This window comes from Vigna radiata, chromosome 10 (genome assembly GCF_000741045.1).
Source record: "Vigna radiata var. radiata cultivar VC1973A chromosome 10, Vradiata_ver6, whole genome shotgun sequence".
Lineage (NCBI taxonomy): Eukaryota > Viridiplantae > Streptophyta > Magnoliopsida > Fabales > Fabaceae > Vigna > Vigna radiata.
Window position 1 is genome coordinate 12175096 of NC_028360.1, and position 21331 is coordinate 12196426.

The window sequence follows — 21331 nt, forward strand, 5'->3', positions numbered from 1 at the left end:
AGAGAGTTGCTCTTCCTTCTTTAGGGCGGAATTGAAGTGGAGGCGACCAAGGCGGAACCTACAGGAGGCTGGCCGGTTATCTGCGGGTACGGGTGGGCCTCACATGACGTAGGCTCCTATGAGTCCGACTACAAGACTTGAGACGATCCGCTGAAATGGGTCGATCACTCTTTCTTGGCTCGGGACGAAGGTTAGGGGGTGACGTCTATAAACTTATAGACGTCGAGGACCCTCCTAACCGACTCTATATGGTAAACTTATTTACAAAAATGCCACCAGTCAATAATTTACGTTGGATATTTTGTGGTCCGACGTCTAAGGGGTGACGTTAAAGGCCAATTCTGCACTAGTGAAAACTATTAATGGTTTCCCTAACAGACAACCTTTTTGTGTGGTTTTGCTCTTTAAACAAGTCTCCCTTAACAATCTCAGACAATTAATTAGCTAGGTAAGAATATCTATGTTATGAACTTTCTTTGTTATATATGTATATCCTAAACCATTTCCTTTTTCATATGATGTTGTTAGCGCATTCAATTGCTAAGGCTAAAAAGTTTGCATGATTGCCCCTCACGGTTTGATATTTTTATCCATATATTTATAATTATTTTATTCCAGATATGTTCCTCAATTATATATAATTATGCTTATATATTGTAATGTAATAAACCGGATCATATGAGTACAATTATTATGTAATGCATTGGATGACAATTGTTATTCTTGCCTATATTACAACTAGTTGGGAAACAATGATAATCATTGAATCAAATACTTTACAACTTTGTTTTGTATATTGACACGGTCCTTTTTAAGAGGTGGAATTCAATTTTTGTTATTCATAAAACTTAGAAGAGGGAAGAAGGATTTCAATAGGAACAGAGTTAGGGATTCCGATAGTAGATATGGGTTTCAACTTAGAAGAGGGAAGAAGGATTTCAATAGGAACAGAGTTAGGGATTCCGATAGTAGATATGGGTTTCAACCGGAACAGAGTTTGGGATTTTGAAACATTGTGAAAGGAGCAAGGAAGAAGAAAAGAAAGAAAAAAGGATCATCGTTGTGAGATAAAAAAAGAGGAGAATGTGAGTACTCAAAACATGAATTGTGTTCTTTGTAAATTTTTCTAATTTAGAGAGAAGAGTTAAGTGTATTACTCTTTGTTTATGTATCACCATATTTTGTAGAATAATTTCAAGTTTCAATAAACAGAATAATTTTTATACCAACACTAAGCATATAATTGAGACTATTGTATTAATTAAGATATTACATATATATCCTCCACGAATAGGGGAGTTAGAAATGATGGTGTCTTCTAGGCTTGTTCATAAAGAGCTCAGTTGATAGTTGATAATGTATTTACACTATTCAAATTGAAATAGAATATGATTATGATACACTTTTATTCAAGGATAAATACACCACTGTTACACCTAAAACAATTTTCCATGCTGATGAATGAGTTACAAGCTAGTCATTCCTCAAGCAGGAACCCAACAAGAAAGAGCAGAAATAATACGTCATTTTCATCCTTGCAAAGCCCACTTGCCATCCTCATCAACTGTAAAATCCTTATGATATTCCTTTTTCACCATTTCCTTTACCCTGTTCACGAGTTTTGTGCTCAATGGAAGTTGCTTGAACCTTGCACGTTGGTTCCTAACCTGCTATTGCTTATAGGCCTTTGGCCTTTCAACTCAAATTCCTAACTTTCTTTCTGTTGAAATCCATTTTTCTTTTATTGACAAAGTTTTACATATAACGACAATTAAATTTTACCTCATAAAAAGGTCCATATCATAATGTTTACAGTATACCATCGTTAATAATTTAAACATTGTTAATGATATTTGTCTATTTGTTACACATTTAAAAAAATACCCAATTGAAACTATATGAAAATCGAATTAAAATTTCAAAACAAATACAAGGGCCGTATAAAGAGTTTTAACCTAAAAATATATTAAGTTTTTATGTATAATCGAAGAGAATTGAAATGAAATGTGTTTTATACAATTTTCTATTTTAAAAAGATGAAATTTCATATTACTAAAGTTGCATCATTTAAAAAGTTTATAACAATATGTCAGGTCACTTCATCTTAACTTTAATGAGTCAATTTTTTAATAGTAAAGGTTAAAAAAATTGAAAGACAAATTTGAGACATACAGAGACTTTTAAAATAATTAAACCTATATAATAAAAAAAATTTAACCACTCATTATACATTAAAGTATGCAACTGAATAGTACCAAGTACTATATAATTGTCCCCTTCTAAAGTCTATCAATTTTTAAGTATAAATATATAAAATATATTAAAGTTAAAAGAATAATTTAAATTTTATATATATATATATATATATATATAATAAAATTATTTGAATAACTCATTAGACATTAAGATATGCAACATAGTACCGAGTACTATATAATTGTCTCAATTTGCATGAAGTTGACGTGTAATAGAAAAGCGGTAGTCCGATCATGGAGAAAGAGCTTAAAATATGTAAAATGAAAAAAAAAAGTCACAAGTTTTCCCTCAAGATAAAATAAAAATATATTTTTCAAAATGGATAAAAAAATTCAAAGAATTGATTTAAATATAAATAACACGATAAATTAAGAATGACACCTAGTAAACAATAACTGTATTTTTTTATCAGAGCAACAAATAATTAAAATTTAACACTAAAATAATAAATGGAATTACTAAGAAATAAATAAAATCATTTTCATATTTACTATGTTCACATTTTTTTATATTTACTCATGTTAACATTTATTCAAAGAATCTCATCCTTCTCAACCAAGAAATTAGAGGGTTGAAGATTCCACTTTTATTTCAGTTGTTAATCCGACAGCCTGGGTCACATATAATGGGAACTGATGTGTCTTCATCAACAGAACCAAGACATTCTCAAGACAAAAACCATTTAACGTCACCTCTATGTGATTGTAATTGTTATTGTGCGTATTAGAACAGAGATCACATGTGTAATAATTGTTCGAGTCAACATAACTTTTTTTGTGTGTTTAAAATACATTAATTTTATTATATTAAAAGAATTAAAATATTTTTAAATAATAAATTCAGTATAATTGCATGTGTATTTTAAACGTTTAATAGAGGAATAATATTAGAAATCAGTAAAAATTTAAATCTCATTTTTTTGTTATTAAAAAAATCTGGCTCATTTACTATGATGAATATAATTTGTAATATAACAAAAAAGAATATGAAAGTAGCATAATATTAGTGACCTTTTCACAAACGTTAATTTCCCGTTTATCATTACTGATAAACAAAACAAACGTTAAATAACATCGTAATAGTCTAGATTTTATCTATTAAGTCAGCTAAATTATTACATGAAATACATATTATTAGAGGGTAGACATTATAAAAGTAGCAGAACTGGTTTGAGGTTGGCTTTTGTTGCCTAGCATGAGGTTAAACTCTTGAGCAAATCTCTCCATAGCTTCAGCAGGTAAGCAAATCGGAAATATTATGCCTTCTTCTCCTTTTCCATTCTTAGCAGAACAGAAATACGAAACTCCTAAGAACCTCCCAGCCCCAGCTTTGGCTCCTCCACCATACACAGCGTCACCCCATCCAAAATCCACTTCTTTAAGGTTCAAACGTGCCAAATGTGACACCATATAAGACCTCGCAGTTGTGAATAAGCATCGTCCCTTCATCACCATCAGGTCTGCAACAGATTGCAGGTACTCTTCTGTCATCTCACCTTTCACTTTATTTATCAATTCCACCGCATACCCAAATGGGTTTCTGCATAGCTTCCCTGCAGTCGTTACTGCCGCCGGATATGCAAAAGCGTTGCCGTAGTAACCAACAGGAAGTGGAGGGTTGAATCGACCACGTCCGTTGACTATGCACATCATGCGAACATCCTCGTCTGCCTCTATCTGCAGTGCTTTTGTGCGACAGCGCCAGAGGCATGCTGTGATGAGGTCAAATGTGGTGCAGTGCTGAAGGTGTTGGGGAATCAAGCGCCGAAGTGCAGCTATATCGAGTGGTCCAAAGAAGAATGATCGTTGAACCAAGTTTTGGTCTGAAGAAGGAAGGGTATCTTGGACTTGCTCGAATTCGCGATGGTTGCATGTAATGCGAGGTGGGTCTCTTGCCATTAGGAGCTCCCTACGCCACACTGGTGCGATGGAAGGTTTGGTTGCACCTCTAGCCATTTCCGCCCACGCGCTCATGAATTGTTTGAAACCGGGTCCATCACACATGGTGTGGTTGAGGCGGATGGCTAAGATGAAACCACCACACTTGAGCCGTGTCACCTGCATTTTTGTTCCATATCTAAGAAGTTCACACATTTCTTTCTCGTTAATTTTTTCTATGGAAAATTTTGATAATTAGGCTAGTTTGACCCGTAATTCACAATTTTTCTTACAACGGACAGATTGCAATTCAGACTAATAATTTGCATCGAATCTTCAAAATTTATATAGACTAATAATTTGCATCGAAGTCTGACAGCTTTTAATTTTTATTGAACTAAAGTGATTATGATTCATTACAAATTTAATTGTATTGTATTTTCTCTGAACTATTTAACTCAAAATATAATACAACTCAAGTTGTTATGAATATTAATAACTTTAGTTTAATAAAAATGGAAAGTTATAATGACTGATGACGATTTTAATACAAACGGACAGTCCTCATGACCTATGATCAGGGATAACAAAAGGTCGTGTTAGATATAGATTGTATCTACTCGCAATTTGATATGTAATAGGGTGTTGCTCCTTGTACTTCTTCAAGTGAGACCTGTATCTTCCTACTATTTTAATTTATTTCAAAAATATTTTATACTTCTCTATTGTTTTCTTTTATTCCAAAAATACCTTACACCTTCCTATTATTCTTAACAATCTTTTTCTTTCTCTCAATATTAATGGAGCATTTACATGCCTCATTAATGGAGCATTTACATGACTCAAATTGTGATATATTTTCTTAAATAAGTTTGATTCAATCTTATTTTTGCGGTTGAATATATNTTTTTCTTTTCAAATTACTTAATAAATAGTAAAATTTTGTTCTAAATTTCTAGAAAAATGTTTATATATGTGTGTGTGTGTGTTTTTTTACATATAATATCTATAATTTTTAACATTATATTATGTTTTAATTCACCGACATGTTTGACTCAAATAACATGAATAAAATATTTAATTTATTAGATAAATAATATAAAAATATTATTAAATACTTAAAATATAAAAAAAATTATTTGTTAAAGATTTAGAATTTATTTAGTTTTTTCGTCATTATAAAATTAGTATATAATAATAATATATCATTATTTACTATTAATATTATTATGTTTATTATTTTATATTTGCATCTAACTCTTAATTTTATAAAATGGAAATGGAAATGGTGGAAGTACTAATATTGAAGTTTCCTTTGAATTTTATGTTAAAAATTATAAATATTATATTAAAAAAAACACACATATATATATAAACATTTTTCTAGAAATTTAGAAGAAAATTCTACCATTTATTAAGTAATTTAAGAAAAAAATATATTCAACAGCAAAAATAAGATTGAATCAAACTTATTTAAGAATTTGAGTCATGTAAATGCTCCATTAATGTAGAGAGAGAAAGAGAAAGATGGTTAAAGATAGTAGGAAGGTATAGGGTATTTTTGGAGTAAAAGAAAATAGTGGAGAAGTATAGAATATTTTTGAAATAAATTAAAATAGTGGGGAGGTGGAGGTCTCACTTGGGGAGGTGGAGGGAGCAACACCCATAAATCTAATATGCAAAATCCCTTGTTACCTGTGTGAGTACTCGCTTAAAAGATACTCATGATTATTTGAAAACTCACAGGTATCCACATATACCCGCAAAAATTTAAAAAAATGTAAAATTATAAATATATATATAATATAAATTAAATTAAATTTTAATTTTTTAATTAAATTTAACATAACCTCTAATTTGCAAGAACAAAATTGCAAGCTTAGAATCCCAAGATAAAAAACGCAGGAAAAATCCCAAAACACTGCAAGACCAAGAATCCCAAAAATTTCCAAACCAAAAAAGAAGATCATAAACTCCAAACTCTTTATAATGTCACCAAAAGCCCCAATAATAAAAACCCTAACCTTAACTTGTGAGAAACAACAATCATAAATTCTCAATTTCAAATCCCCAATAAGAACTCCCAATATTTCGCCAACACCTCCAAAGGAAAAACAAAGAAAACCCAATCCCAAAATCGTGAGCCAAACGCGAGAATTGGACTCTTGTGCTCTGAAGTCGCCACGAAACTTAAAAGCCCCCTCCCTCTATGAAGTCGCACCATCGTTGCATCGTTGTCTTTGCCACCATGAGACAACCTTTTTTGCGCAGGTCACAAATGATTTTCCCCATGCTAATTTGTCCACGTGAAACGGAGATAGAGAAGAAGCTTGGAACTTCTAAGTTTGTTCGCGAGAAATATAAAAGAGAAGAGATGGCAAAAAAACTCTAAATAGAGTTTTTGAGAAAAACTAACAATTAAGCAATTGGGATTTTTAATTAGGTTTAGGTAGTTTTTAATTGAAAAGCTTTGCCTTTTTTTAAGAATAATAATTTTGAAAAATATAAATTAAATTATGATTATTTTTTTGCAAGTAACAAGTATTCGTGGGTCAGATAGTATAATACTTTCACTCGACCCATTTAGAAACTGGTATTAAAATACATACATGTTATTCATTACCCATAGGTAATAAATATTTGTGGATAGTAACTATCCGTCACAGATTTTATCTGCGGATATCTACATGTGCAAAATTTTTTACTATCCTACTTATGACGACTTTGAAGTCATCGAAACTCATGATGATATACACTAAATCTGTAAAAAAAAAAAATCAAATTCTCTCATTTATGTGAATTATTGGTCAAGCTACCCTAGTTTTGAAAATTTGGACCAAGAATAAGTGTAAGAACCAAGCTAAAATTTATGTTGAACATCTCACGTCTTTGTTAAATTATTATTATGTACGAATGTTATACATCCCACTTTGTAATAGGCTATGAGAGCATATCAATCAAAAAAAAAAATATTGACAAAAGGGCGAACCAGCCCATTCTCTATCAAAACCAGTATAAGACTACCAATAAAGAGTGTTGTTCCCTCCACCATCTTAAGTGTTCCTGGACCTCTCCATTATTTTCTTTTATTCCAAAAATACTCTACACCTCTCCACTATATACTCAGATTTGAACTTATTGCAAAATATAAAATTCAGAGAAAACTTCGATATTAGTGTTTCTACCACTACTATTTTATAAACTTAAAAGTTATATGCAAATACAAAACAATAAACCGAATACTATTAATAATAAATAATAATATATTATTATTATATACTAACTTTATAATGACGAAAGAACTAAATAAATTTCAAATCTTTCACAAATAACTTTTCTTTTATATTTTAAGTATTTAATAATATTTTTATATTATTTATCTAATAAATAAAATACTTTATTCAAGTTATTTAATTCAAACATGTCGGTAAGTTAAAACATAATATAATTTTAAAAATTATAGATATTAAATGTAAAAAAACACAGGTATATATAAACACTTTTTTAGAAATTTAGAATAAAATTTTATCATTTATTAAGTAATGTGAAGAAAAAAATATATTGAACAATGAAAATAAGATTGAATCAAACTTATTTAAAGGAATATATGAAGTCCAAATCTGAGTTATGTAAATAATCCATTAATACAGATAGAGAAAGAGAAAAATTATCGAGGATGATGGGGATGTATAGGGTATTTTTAGAATAAAAGAAAATAGTGAAGAAATGTAAAATATTTTTGGAATAAATAAAAATAATGAGGAGGAGTAGGGACAACTGGGATGGTGGAGGGAGGAACAACCACGAATAAAATACTTCCGGAATCAAGAAGAGAAAGCACATTGGGGTTAGTTTATACCATTTAAATTCTTTTGTTTTAAAAACAAAATTCAAAACTTAGTGGATTTTGACAGAAATTAATTATATAAGAAATCAGTTTTTAAAATTTAGAAATCGAGAAAATGAATAGAAAAATTCTTGAAATTGATGAGTAAGTGTATTGAACCTGTACAAGTAGAAGGGGAGCGTTGGTAATTTCTTGTGTGCCAGGGACATCGTATAGAAGTTCATGGAAGCATGGGAATGGAGGCTGGAGAGAATCGCCAAACTGATCAAGCGTGACGTCTGCATCGGCCTCGATGAACATGACACCTTCTCCAGTGCAATCCACCATCAACTTGCGGTGAGGCCCCTCTCTAAGCCTACCCGCAAATGGGTAATAGAAGACAAGTGTCTGGGAGAGTGCTTGGCGAATGACTTGAACTGGGTCTTTCTCTGCCATTGATGCTTGCTTTCGATAAATTTGTATCACGGGAAGGTGGGTACGAAGGGCTTCTTGATCATCAATGTCGGAAAGTGGCTTAACTTCACGAGGAGTGGGGATAGCAGGAGGCACCAGCTGAGGTTGGCACCTTCGCACTGTAAACTTGAGAGAAGAAGATGATGATGATGAGGCCATGAGAATTATGAGAGAACAGTAGAGAAAGTAAGCAAATGGATTTGGGTTGAGTGAGTGTTTCAGTTCCGGGAGCTAAGTGTGTTGTCCTCTATTAATGAACCCAAAGTGATGGAGTACCACCCGTTTAACAAGAGGATCATCTATCAGGGGACCACCATATCAATTGCTGCACCAGTCAAAGAATATTTGGTAACCATGGTTTTGCATTTTTCATATTTTGTGTGTATAAAGTTAATATCTCTTCTGCGATAATGGATTCTACTAATATCATTTCTATAAACATTAATGGAAAGAATTTCAGATTTGGTCTTTTAACTATTATTATTTCGTTTTGCAAAAAAACGAACCATATTAAGTCGGAGCGAGAATTTTGAAAATTCCATTGGGTTACAGGTCTCGGTTCTGGAAGCTATATATTTCTTTTGACTTCAATTATTAAATAACTAAGGCATAAAGATACACGAAATTTTAAAAAAAATTCAAAATTGTCACTATTTTTTAATTATTTTATCTGAAAGACCATATATGATTTCAATTATTTTACAACCGACAACTTTAAGAAAATCTCAAAATTGTCGCTCTATTTATTTAAATGTTTTACTTGCAAAATTATATATGGCTATGGCTATGTTGCTAGCAGAATTGGGGTCATATATGATGAGCTTGACTCTGAGGCAGATCGACGACGAGCTGAAGAAACTGGCACGGATCGACTGATGAACCGGACCATAGACGCAGCAGAAGAACGGAAACGGAGAGAACCTAGGGTTTAGGGTGGTTTGTTCGGTGTAAATGATAGGTTTAGGGTTTTGAGAGGTTTTAATCGGTGGAAGAGAAAGGTTTCACCGATTGAATCGGTGAAATGGAAGATCTCGATGTTTTACTCGGTATAAAATGATCGAAGCTAGGGTTCAATCGGTGTGATGGAGGAGATTGAGGTTTTCAATCGGTAAAATGGATCGTAGATGAGATTTCAATCGGTAGAATGGTGACAAACCTGAGGGAAGAGGTTGTTCTGGGATTCTCTAGCCTTGACTTTCAAGGTAGAATTGCTCTGGAGTAATTCTCAATAGTAAACAATTCAATTAGCTCAAAAGTTCCTACAAGATGTGTTAGCATGCCTATATATAGGTCTAAATGTACCACATGTCTAACACATTGTACACATCTCTAATACAAATAAAAGAGATACTAGGCTAAGGAAATTGGACTTGGGCCCAAGTCATCAATATAGCTATGTGGCTTCAATTCCTGTATAACGGAGGCCAAGAAGTTGAACAATTGACAGACTGTTTTATTATTAACTAATTTAATATAATGGAAAAATATTAACAATAAATTTCTCCAATTTGATCAAGAATGTAGAAATATTCAATTTGGTTTAGATATTGATGAAATGATTTATTTGATAATTTAAGTACCATTTATAGTTGTTGACTCATTATATTATTTTTTTAAAATTTATCTCCTAAAGTGTGCATGAAGAGAAAGTACATGTTTATGATGTTATCTACTCCAAGACAATCTGTAAATGATATAATGTTTATCTTAGTTCACTAATTGTAGACTTGGAGTTGTTGTAGGTTGACCGAGTTGAAATAATGTATGTCTATGCTTCTCAAACATTCAAGATGCATTAAATGTTACTTTGCATCATTAATAACTTTCCAACTTACAGTAATTTAATTGGATACAATGCCAAAGATCATAGTTCATTGATTGAAACACGGGTCATAAAGTATGTTTCATGTGAAGAAAATATTGCAATTTATTAAAAACACGCAAAAAAGATACTATATATGCGTCATTAGATATATACTATATATGCGTCATTAGATATTTTTACAACCTAATCACCCATGTCAAAGGTTAAAAACAATGGATATTAAGAGAATAATGATACACCAATTCCATTAATTGACTTTTAAATTCATAAAAAAGTAAATTACATAATATATTTGAGAAAACATTCAAGATATCATCTAAAGAAAAAATCAATATTTTTTTATTCTTCATATCGATCAAAGTTAAATATTAAATATTTTATACATGTAATTCATGTTAAAAAAATGTATATAATAACTTGATTGGTACATTCTTTAACATTTAGAAAAAGCCAAAAAAAAATAAGTAAATGTTGGTTTAGATTTGGTTAAAATGACAATCAGACTCCATACTAAGAGAAGATAATTAATGTATTTACATGAAGTTGACGTGTAAATAGTAGTTTGGTCATGTAGAAAGAGCTTAAAATGTGTAAAATGAAAAAAGAAAAAACTGTCACAAATTTTCCTCAAGATAAAATAGAAAGATAGAAAAATGTTCAAAATAGATAATAATTTTTCAAAGAATTTATTTAAATATGAATAACACGATAAATTAAGAATGACACCTAATAAACAATAACTGTATTTTTTTTTTATCAGAGCAACAAATAATCAAAATTTAACTCTATAAAATAATGAATAAAATTATGAATAAATAAATCAAATCATCTTGATATTTACTCATGTTCACATTTATTCAAACCCAACCAAGAAATGAGAGGATTGAACATGTTGTTAATCCGACAGCCCGGACCACATTCAATGGGAACTGATGTGTCTATTTGCATCAACAACCAAGATACTAAAACCATTCACATGTGATTGTAATTGTTATTGGACGTATTAGAACAGAGGTCACTTCAATAATAATTGTTCAAGTCCACATTATTTTTTTTGTTATTTTTCTGTGTTTAATATACATCAATTTTATTATATTAAAAATTAATATAATTTAAAAAAATAAAATAAGTATTTATAAGTGTATTTTGAATGTTTAATAGAAGAATAATATAAACTATCAGTAAAAATTTAAATCCCAATTTTTTTTATTAAAAATATCTCAAATCATTTTACTATGATAAATTTAATTTGAACTATGAAAAAAAAAATATATGAAAGTACCATGCTATATGTTTTTTTATCGAATAACTTATAGGCCTTTAAAACAAAATCTACCAAATGCAATAAATATTACTATAAAATAAGTTTTTTTAAGTCTTTTATTTCAAACATTTTAAGTCTGTTTTGTAATAGACTTAGATTCGGTAAACTTAAATTTTAAATATGTTATTTGAGTTCAAATTTTCATTTATTTCATCTTTTTATTATGATATTTATTCGAGTTCAAGTTTTCATTCTCTTCCATTATATTTTGTATTAAAGTAGCATATTTCATTCAACTTAAATCCTAAATCTTGATTTTTGTAAATTCACTAAAAAATAGTTAGAAAATGATTTGGCATCAATTATTTTTGTAGTAACTTTTATTAAATTATATTGTGTTCAAATTGATATATTAATCACTCAAAATTGTGAAAATTTGGTGATTAAATTTGAATGTTGTTGAAAATGGGATAACAAATGATAGTTGGAAATTGAAGGTCTACCATTTCAAAATTCTATCATATATTTTTTATTTTTTTTTAACTTATTTTCCAGTACTTTACAACTTTATTTAAGATACTTATAACATTTAACAAATTCCGATAACTTATGTGATGCACTAATATATTTAAAAAGAAGTACAAATTAATATATATATATATATATATATATATATATATATATATATATATATATATTTTCTTCCAAGATACATAAATTAACGTGACATAAATGTAACAAACATATGTATCTTAAAGAAACAACAAATATCAATTTATGTCTTCCGTTGTAACAGTTGATGAAAACTTGTTTTTTAATACATACCATTAAACATTAATTTTCTGTTTAACCAAGTTTTTGTTCTTTCTACCTACTTTTTCTTAATTTCTATATTTCTATATAAAACTTCAATTAATCATGTCACAGACTATATCTAAAACAAACTATGAAATTTGGCTCGTGTTTGCATAAAAACTATTGTAATCTTTTTCAAATTAAACGTATTGAATTTGAACTATTTTTATTTTAAATTGTCAATGGGTTGAATGCTTTGTTTGAGATAATTAATTTAATTCTAATATTTTAATTTAAATAAATTATATCAATTACGATCAAATACAAGTACCAAATAAAAAATTATTATTTTAACTATGTAAACATCAACAAAATATAATTCAGACAATTTCAATTAAAAAAATACAATCAACATCTACCTAAAAATAGTAATATTGATTAAGAAAACTCTCACAAATATTAATAAGAAAAACTTATATAAAACAAAGTAAATAATGTCAACAATGTTAATTATAAAATAATTAATATATAGATGTAACTAAAAAAACCTTAACTTATATAAGTTGAAAAATAATATTATTAGTATCAATGAAAAATGTGAATTGACAATGACAAAAGAATTCTTATCAAATTTTCTGTACTAATTCGAGGAGAAAAATTATAAAAACATTTAAATAACTTTAATGACATTTTTAATTATTCTGGTGAAAAACAATAAACAATTTTAACTAACATTGAATATAATACAATCACAACATTTTAGAGTGAACAACCAGAATTATCATATCACACAATATACAATAATCATATTAGCTACAAATATAATCAAATCATAAACATATATCATCACATTAACTTCACAACGTTAACATCATAACTCAATTGTTTATTTTCTCTACACTACCACACCACCTAATCATCATAATCAGTTCATTAAATAATCATATTAGCTACAAATATAACCAAATCATAAACATATATCATCACAACATTAACTTCACAACGTTAACATCATAACTCAAATGTTTATTTCCTATACAATACCGCACCACCTGATCATCATAATCAATTCATTACAATTCATGTAACACCCTCTTCTCGTATCACACGATCAAATAGAACATCTTTCCCATATCAAACTACTAAATCATCATTTTCTCACAGCCAAAGAGTCATCACTACCAAACCATCCTCTTCCCGCATCACACGGCCGAAGAAAATCTTTTTCCCGCATCACACGCCCAAAAGAGTCATCACTATCAAACCATCATCTTCCCGCATCACACGGCCAAAGAAAATATATTTCTCGCATCACACGACCGAAAGAGTCATCACTCCAAATTTACCATGCACACCAACAACCATACAAATTGCAACATATAATAAAGAATATCATACAATGTCAAACCCTACGCACACAATGGAGGTTTTACGTTGGCCATAGAGGTGAGCGTGGTGGAGGGTGGTTGCGCATGAGGGTTTCGCGATTGATGGTGGTGGCCACTGTGGTAGAGTTGGAGGGAGAGGGAGAGGGAGAGAGAGAAGCTGGGAAAGATTGACCAACATAAAAAAAATGACATGGCACATTACCATTAGCCACGTCAGGTTTTTTTTAACGATGTTAGTTTTGAAGGATTAAAATCAAAGTTTTCTTAAGAAGGATGACTAAAATGTACTTTAATTTAAAAGAAGAACTAAAACCAAAACCGCTTGAAAATATAGAGACTAAAAACATATTTAACCTTTATTTTTAAAACTCCTATTTTTCCAAATCTTACACTAACAAAATATAAAATTATGAAATTAGAAAATTAGAAAATAAATAAAATTATAAAAAATTAAAATTAGAAAAGTACATAATTATAAATCAGAATATCACAAAATTACGAAATTACTTTTATAAAATTATAAAGAGTAAAACTCAAAAATTCAAAAGAATATAAAATTGTTGTTATTTTATAATTTTATATATTTTTTTTCTTATTTTCTTGTGCACATAGTTTGTTTTTTAAAAATTTCGTTTAACCCAAAATAAACTTTGTTAATATAGGTAAAGAGTAATTGATTATAAACTTAATATATTGTGGTATAGGAGAGATAATACTTATTTTTTTAGGATCAATTATCATGATGATTGTATTTAGTTTTTTCTATTGATTGAAAATGAAATAAATATAATCAACAAAATATATGAGTGATAATAATCTTTTTTAGAATTATTGTATGAATTTTAATATCGTAATCCTGCTAACAATTTATTATAACAATTACTCTATCATCAATTTATTATAACAATTACTCTACCATTAATAGAGTTCTATAAATTTCAAGTGTTATGTGTTTTGGTCATCAAATCTACTTTCTTCTAACATACGATCAGAGTTTTATGAGGATAAAAGTTTCAAACTAAAAAACACTTAAAAGATTTTCGTGACAATAATAATGGTTTGAGGTTTGTCCTTATTTTTTTTCCACTTTATATTTTCAGTACATATTCTATTTCCATATCCAAATCGAATATTATCCATACTATCAAATTAATACTGAAATTTTCGTCAAAACAAGAACATGTTCAAACAATTTTCACATGAAGAGTTAATTTCTCATCCTTACCTAGTGTTGTCTAATTGGGTTAGAACCTGCAAACCAACTCGACCGACCACAAATTCGAGTCAGGTTGAGTTTGAAAAAAATGTTATTATTTTATATAGATCAATTTTCAACCCGATCCACTTAAATCTCAGCTCATCCCGATTGACGTTTGAACTCGTGGTGAGTCAACCTGACTCACCAACCCACATAATTTAATTTAAATATTTATTAATTTATATTTTAATATTATTAGCTAACACTTTTTTTATTATGTTGTAGATAGGGATAAAGAAAAATATGTTTCCAAGAGAGAAGAATCTTATGGATTTATCTATTCAATACTTTAATATTATAACTGGATAAGTGACACAAAAATGATTAATTTTATAAATTTATTTGTTCGTTTTTTGTGCTTGCTTTTGGATTACATTTGGATTGTTTGGTATTTTTTTTAATTGTCTTTGGACTTTAATATCACTTTAGAGTGAAATTTATTTAGATTTGAATTGAAAAAAAAAGTTTTTTTTCGATTTGAAAAAAAATTGTAATTAAGTGAACCTGTAAGTCAACCCGTTTAATCTATCAACTTATGGTGGATTGGACCGAGTTCAAATTTTTTTGACTCATTGATAAATGAGTCAAGTTGAATTGACTCACTTAATGATCAACCCATGATGGATTGGACCGAATTACTCGTTTTAACAACACTATCTTACCTATAATAATAGTATTTTTAAAATCAATTTCAGTTTTAGAAATTTATATAAATCATATAAATATATAAAATCGAATTCAAAATAATTATGTAATCATTAATAAAAGGTAGCCATATGTTCTTTAATGATTAAAAAAAACACTAACAATAGATATTCATCTAATATTTTATACCGATTAATATCATGGGTACAAATTCCTTTCTTATATAACATATTTAGATGTGTTTAGCAAATTTCATATGTTGTTTTTCAATTTTAAAATTCAAGTAAGTTGAGAAAAAATTAATTAAAAATTGAAATTATTCGATCTTCGAGTTTCGGATTTTATCACAAACCAGATAATAAGTTAACTTGTTTAGAATATTGGTTTAATGTCTCAATAGACTCTTATTTTCGTCCAGAATTTCAAATAGGTCTCTTTTTTTTTACGTCTCAATTGAGTCTTTATTTTTGTAAAATCGAATCAAATAGGGTCTTTCCGTGAAATTGAGATGATGACGTTAAGAAGGATATGCTCATAGTGTAGTTTTTTTTATTACGTGGCATTAAAAACGTGACTAGATTGTATTTTTTTAATTTTTGAATTAAAAAACGAAATATATAGAGTATACTTCATTTTTTAATTCAAAAATTAAAATAATACAATTCAGTCACATTTTCAATGCCATATAATAAAAAACTACATGGTCAAGATATCCTTCTTAACGGTGTCATCTCAATTTGACGGAAAGGTTTGATTCAATTTTAAGAAAATAAAGACTTAATTGAGACGCCAAAAAAGAAAGGGACCTATTTGAGATTCTGAACGAAAATAGAGACATATTGAGAAATTAAACCTAAAACATTCCATCAATACACAGGAACACACAAGAATTATAAGTAGGTAATAGAATGGATCACGGATGATGGATCATCATTTTCCATAGTGTTTCTTCTTTACTCTCACAATGCAATGGAATATTTTTCCCTTTGATTCTCTTCTTCTCCTTTGTACTACCAACCATGAATCCAAACATAGCTTAAAGAGAGAAAATACAAGAGAGCTTCATAGTATAGCTACATGGTAGACCTGATAAAAGAAGCAGCTTTTGTAGGGTGGCTCTGCTGGTTTTGGTTGCCACTCATCATATCTTCCATGTCTTTCACAAACATGGGCATGGCTTCTGCGGGCATCCAAACTGGTAACACCAACCCATCTACTCCTTTCGAATTCTTATACGACACAATGTGTGTTCCTCCGTAAAAGGGTCCAGTGCTACCTTTGGCTGGTGCACCAGACAAAGCCTTGCCCCATCCAAAATCAACGTCCCTGAACCTAGCACGAGTCAGGTCTGACACCAAACAAGACCTTACCGTTGTGGGCATGCACCGTCCCTTAAGCACCATTAGATCCGCCACCGAATGCATATACTCCTCTGTCACCTCACCCTTCACCTTGTGAATCAACTCCACCGCATACTCGTACGGATTTGCGCAGAGCTTCCCCGCGGTGGTCATTGCGGCAGGGTATGCAAAAGCGTTGCCGTAGTAACCAACAGGTAACGGAGGACGGAACCTGTTACGCGCGTTCACGATGCACATCATGCGGACATCCTCGTCTGCGTCTATTTGCAGCGCTCTTGTGCGACAACGCCAGAAGCATGCCGTGATGAGATCGAATGCGGTGCACTGTCGAAGCTGACGGGGAAGCAAAACACGAAGGGCAGCCATCTGAGCAGGTCCGAAGAAGAATGATCGATGAACCAGGTCGAGGTCGGGAGAATTGAGGTTGTCGTCTTGGATTTGGTCGTATTCACGATGGTTGCATGTAATGCGAGGTGGATCTCTTGCCATCAGAAGCTCCCTTCTCCAGAGAGGTGAAATGGAAGGAGTCTTTATACCTCGAGCCATTTCAGCCCATGCTTGCATGAACTGTGACAAACCAGCTCCGTCTGCCATCACGTGGTTCCACCCTGTCGACACCACGAAACCACCACACTTGAGTCTTGTCACCTGTAACTTATTCATATAAATTCATGTTAGAGAAATCCATGCACACTTTAGAGAATGTCGGGTGATGATCGGAGAATTCCATGCATAATAAGTAAAAGTAGGACCTGGATGAGTAGAAGAGGCAAATTTTTAATATCTTCGGATTCTGCAACATCACACATAAATGCCTTAGAGTATATGAATGAAGGTTGAAGATCATCACCAAACTGATCTAGTGTTACGTCAGCGTCAGCCTCAATGAACATGACACCCTCTCCTGTGCAATCCACCATTAATTTGTGGCCACGACCCTCCCTAAGCCTACCTGCAAATGGGTAATAGAAAACAAGTGCTTGTGCCAGTGCCTGCCGAATCACTCTTACTGGGTCTTTATTGGCCATTGATGATTCATTCTGATAGATTTGTATTATTGAATAATGAAAACGAAGGTAGTTTTGATCATCTATTTCAGACAGTAGTTTAGTTTCATCGGGAGTGTGTATTGAAGGAGTCACTAGCTCAGGTTTGCATTTATGCATAGTAAACGGTGGACAGGAAGATGATGAAGCCATGTTATCGATCTGAAGATGTTATTCTCGTTTAGGAAGGAACAAAACCTGTTCTTATTAATGATGTGTTTTAAAACATTTTTGTATCTTACACTTGTCTAAAATTTGTGTGAAAGTTACATGAAAATAACTGTATATTGATTAGCGGTTGATGTCGAAGCTATGATCGTGGATCGGAGCAAGAACGGCTCGACTTTATGAAGGGTTGCTTCTTTAATATCAGCAAATTCAATTTTATAAATATAACTGTTTCCAAAAATACATGAAGTTTGGTTTTAAGTTTCAGACGAGGCTAAGCAGTTTGACGTTATGAAGGATACTGCATTACAAAATTTCCATGCCAAAACTTAAAGTTTTAGGAAAAATTTCTTTTAACAACTTTTTGACAACGTATACGTGACAGTTTGTGATTGATCCGTTTTAAATATTTTTTAAATATAAATTCAAATAGATCAATAAAACGATGACACGTGTCCCGTTGTAAAAAAATATTGTCAAAATATCATTGTCCAAAGTTTTAATGGGTTGTTCGATGTATTTTAAGGTTAGCATTCATATCTTACATGAAACAAATACTTTTAGAACTAATTATATTGATATTTTGGTTACATGTTTTAGTTTTTTATTTTTCAAAATTAAATTGTTAACATTTTCTTATCAATAATAAATAATATATTAATTATAGAATATAAGTAATGGAGTCCTCAAACTCTTTTACATTAAATATTATTAAGATATTTATTTGGTGAAAAACATTACACTTAAAATTAAGATTAACTCGTAAAGTTTTATGATTTCACACAGTATTTTCTTAATTAAACTAATATTACTAAATTGATAATATCACTTGAAATTTTTTTTATTGTAATTAATAATTAATTTCAAATTTTCAAAATGTATATTAATAATAAAAAAATCATATATCTTAATCTATAAATTTTGTTTTATATTCATTTAATTTATTTTTTATTATTTATAACTTCAAAATGTAAGAAGCTAGTAAAACTTAACAAATTATTTGTCTTAAAATATGTGACTAATATATTTATATTATTATTATATATGTTTAGAAATATATATTATATATGCATTGATATTGAACCAATGATAAGTGCAAAATTATGTCCTCATTTAATTAATATTTGTGACTAATTTAAATACTAAATTATAACATAATTTGGTATTTCAAAATTTATTATTTTCATAAGCTATTAACAAACGATAAGGTAGACGTGATTAAACTAGGACTCCTAGTTTTAGTTTGGTTTTGGTCAATATTCTAGAATATAAACCAAAATTCTCTTAATTACATAGAAACTATATAAACATGAAAAAGAAATGGAAGTAGGTTGGTTTTAGTTTCGAAGCATGTCACATAACTCGTGTTCAAACCTTTCCATGGCTTCGGCAGGCAACCAAATTGGTATAACTACACCTTCTTCTCCATTTGCATTCTCATGCGATGTCAGATATATTACTGCAGGAAATGCTCCAGCTCCAGCTTTGGCTATTCCACCATACAATGCTTTACCCCAACCAAAATCAATTTCTCTGAAACTAAAACGTCTCAAATCGGACACAATGAAAGATCTCACCGCTGTGAAAGAGCACCGTCCCTTAGACACCAATAGATCCGCAACAGAATGTACGTATTCTTCTGTCACCTCACCCTTCACTTTATTTATCAAATTCACAGCATACCCAAATGGATTTTCACAAAGCTTCCCTGCAGTGGTAACTGTTGCAGGGTATGCAATAGCATTGCCGTAGTACCCAACTGGTAAAGGAGGATTCAACCTTGCACGTGCATTCACTATCACCATCATGCGAACATCCTCGTCTGCCTCTATCTGCAATGCTTTTGTACGACAGCGCCAGAAGCATGCCGTGATGAGATCAAACGTTGTGCAGTGCTGAAGGTGGGGTGGAACCAAGCCACGTATAGTAGCTATTTGGGAAGGTCCAAAGAAGAACGATCGAAGCACCATGTCATGTTGGTTTGATGTGACGGCTCCATTGACTGTGTCTGGGACATGTTCGTATTCGCGATGGTTGCATGTAATACGAGGTGGATGTCTTGCCATCAGGAGTTCCCTACACCACACAGGTGGAATGGAAGGTTTGGTTGCACAACGAGCCATTTCAGTCCACGTCCTCATGAATTGTGAAAGACCAGCTCCGTCACACATGGTGTGGTTGAAGCAGAAAGCCAAGATGAAACCACCGCATCTAAGACGTGTCACCTGTGATTTCATCAGTTCATTTCCGACATCAAAGAACTATAGACACAGATAAATAGTTAGGAAGAACTCACATCAAAATTCCAATACCTGTACGATTAGAAGGGGAGTGTCAGTAATTTGTTGTGGGGCAGGAACATATAGAAGTTCATGGAAGCATGGGAATGGAGGCTGGAGAGAATCGCCGAACTGATCAAGCGTGACGTCTGCATCAGCCTCAATGAACATGGCACCTTCTCCAGTGCAATCCACCATCAATTTGCGGTGAGGCCCCTCTGTAAGCCTACCCGCAAATGGGTAATAGAAGACAAGTGTCTGTGACAGTGCTTGGCGAATGACTTGAACTGGGTCTTTCTCTGCCATTGATGCTCTCTTTCCATAAATTTGTATGAAGGGAATGTGGAAACGCAAACCATCTTGATCATCAATGTCGGAAAGTGGCTTAACTTCTTGAGGAGTGGGAATAGCAGGAGGCACCAGCTGGGGTTGGCACCTTCGCACTGTAAACTTCAGAGAAGAAGAAGAAGATGATGATGCGGCCATGAGAGTTATGAGAGAACAGATGAGAAATTAAGGAAATGGATTTGGGTTGAGTGAGTGTGTGAGTTGCTGGAAGTATGTTGTCGTTTATAAATAAAGGAATTGTGGTACTTTGACACGATACGGACAAAATCATTCATATAACACGCGTAAATAATAATATTTTAATTATAATTATATTATTTTTTTAATTTAAAATCATAATTATATTATTATATTATTAAACATAGTGTCAAATAAATGTGTATAGCGTGTTAAACTAACTTTTTCCTAAATAAAGTGATGCATAGACATAAAGAAAGAAAGAAAAATTACTCTAATATGTTAATAATTTTTCTTAATAATTTTTTTATAATTTTTTATAATAAAATATATCTTATGGTTGG

At 31.0% G+C, this 21331-nt stretch overlaps 3 protein-coding genes across 3 annotated transcripts; all 3 read right to left on the reverse strand.

The window, feature by feature from the left end:
• Positions 1-3272: 3272 nt before the first annotated feature.
• LOC106774560 (benzyl alcohol O-benzoyltransferase-like) lies at positions 3273-8700 on the reverse strand. Its single transcript, XM_014661591.2, has 2 exons — positions 8140-8700; positions 3273-4313 (listed from the first exon to the last, which is right to left on the reverse strand). Exons 1-2 carry the CDS (start codon positions 8590-8592, stop codon positions 3390-3392), a joined length of 1377 nt encoding a protein of 458 aa, XP_014517077.1. The 5' UTR covers positions 8593-8700; the 3' UTR covers positions 3273-3389.
• A 7981-nt stretch (positions 8701-16681) lies between these two features.
• LOC106775608 (benzyl alcohol O-benzoyltransferase-like) lies at positions 16682-18168 on the reverse strand. Its single transcript, XM_014662756.1, has 2 exons — positions 17722-18168; positions 16682-17617 (listed from the first exon to the last, which is right to left on the reverse strand). The coding sequence occupies exons 1-2, from the start codon at positions 18166-18168 to the stop codon at positions 16682-16684; spliced, it is 1383 nt and encodes a 460-aa protein (XP_014518242.1).
• Positions 18169-19341: 1173 nt separating this feature from the next.
• LOC106775223 (benzyl alcohol O-benzoyltransferase) lies at positions 19342-21020 on the reverse strand. The gene is made up of 2 exons (XM_014662311.2): positions 20496-21020; positions 19342-20408 (listed from the first exon to the last, which is right to left on the reverse strand). The coding sequence occupies exons 1-2, from the start codon at positions 20946-20948 to the stop codon at positions 19521-19523; spliced, it is 1341 nt and encodes a 446-aa protein (XP_014517797.1). The 5' UTR covers positions 20949-21020; the 3' UTR covers positions 19342-19520.
• Between the last annotated feature and the right edge of the window lie 311 nt (positions 21021-21331).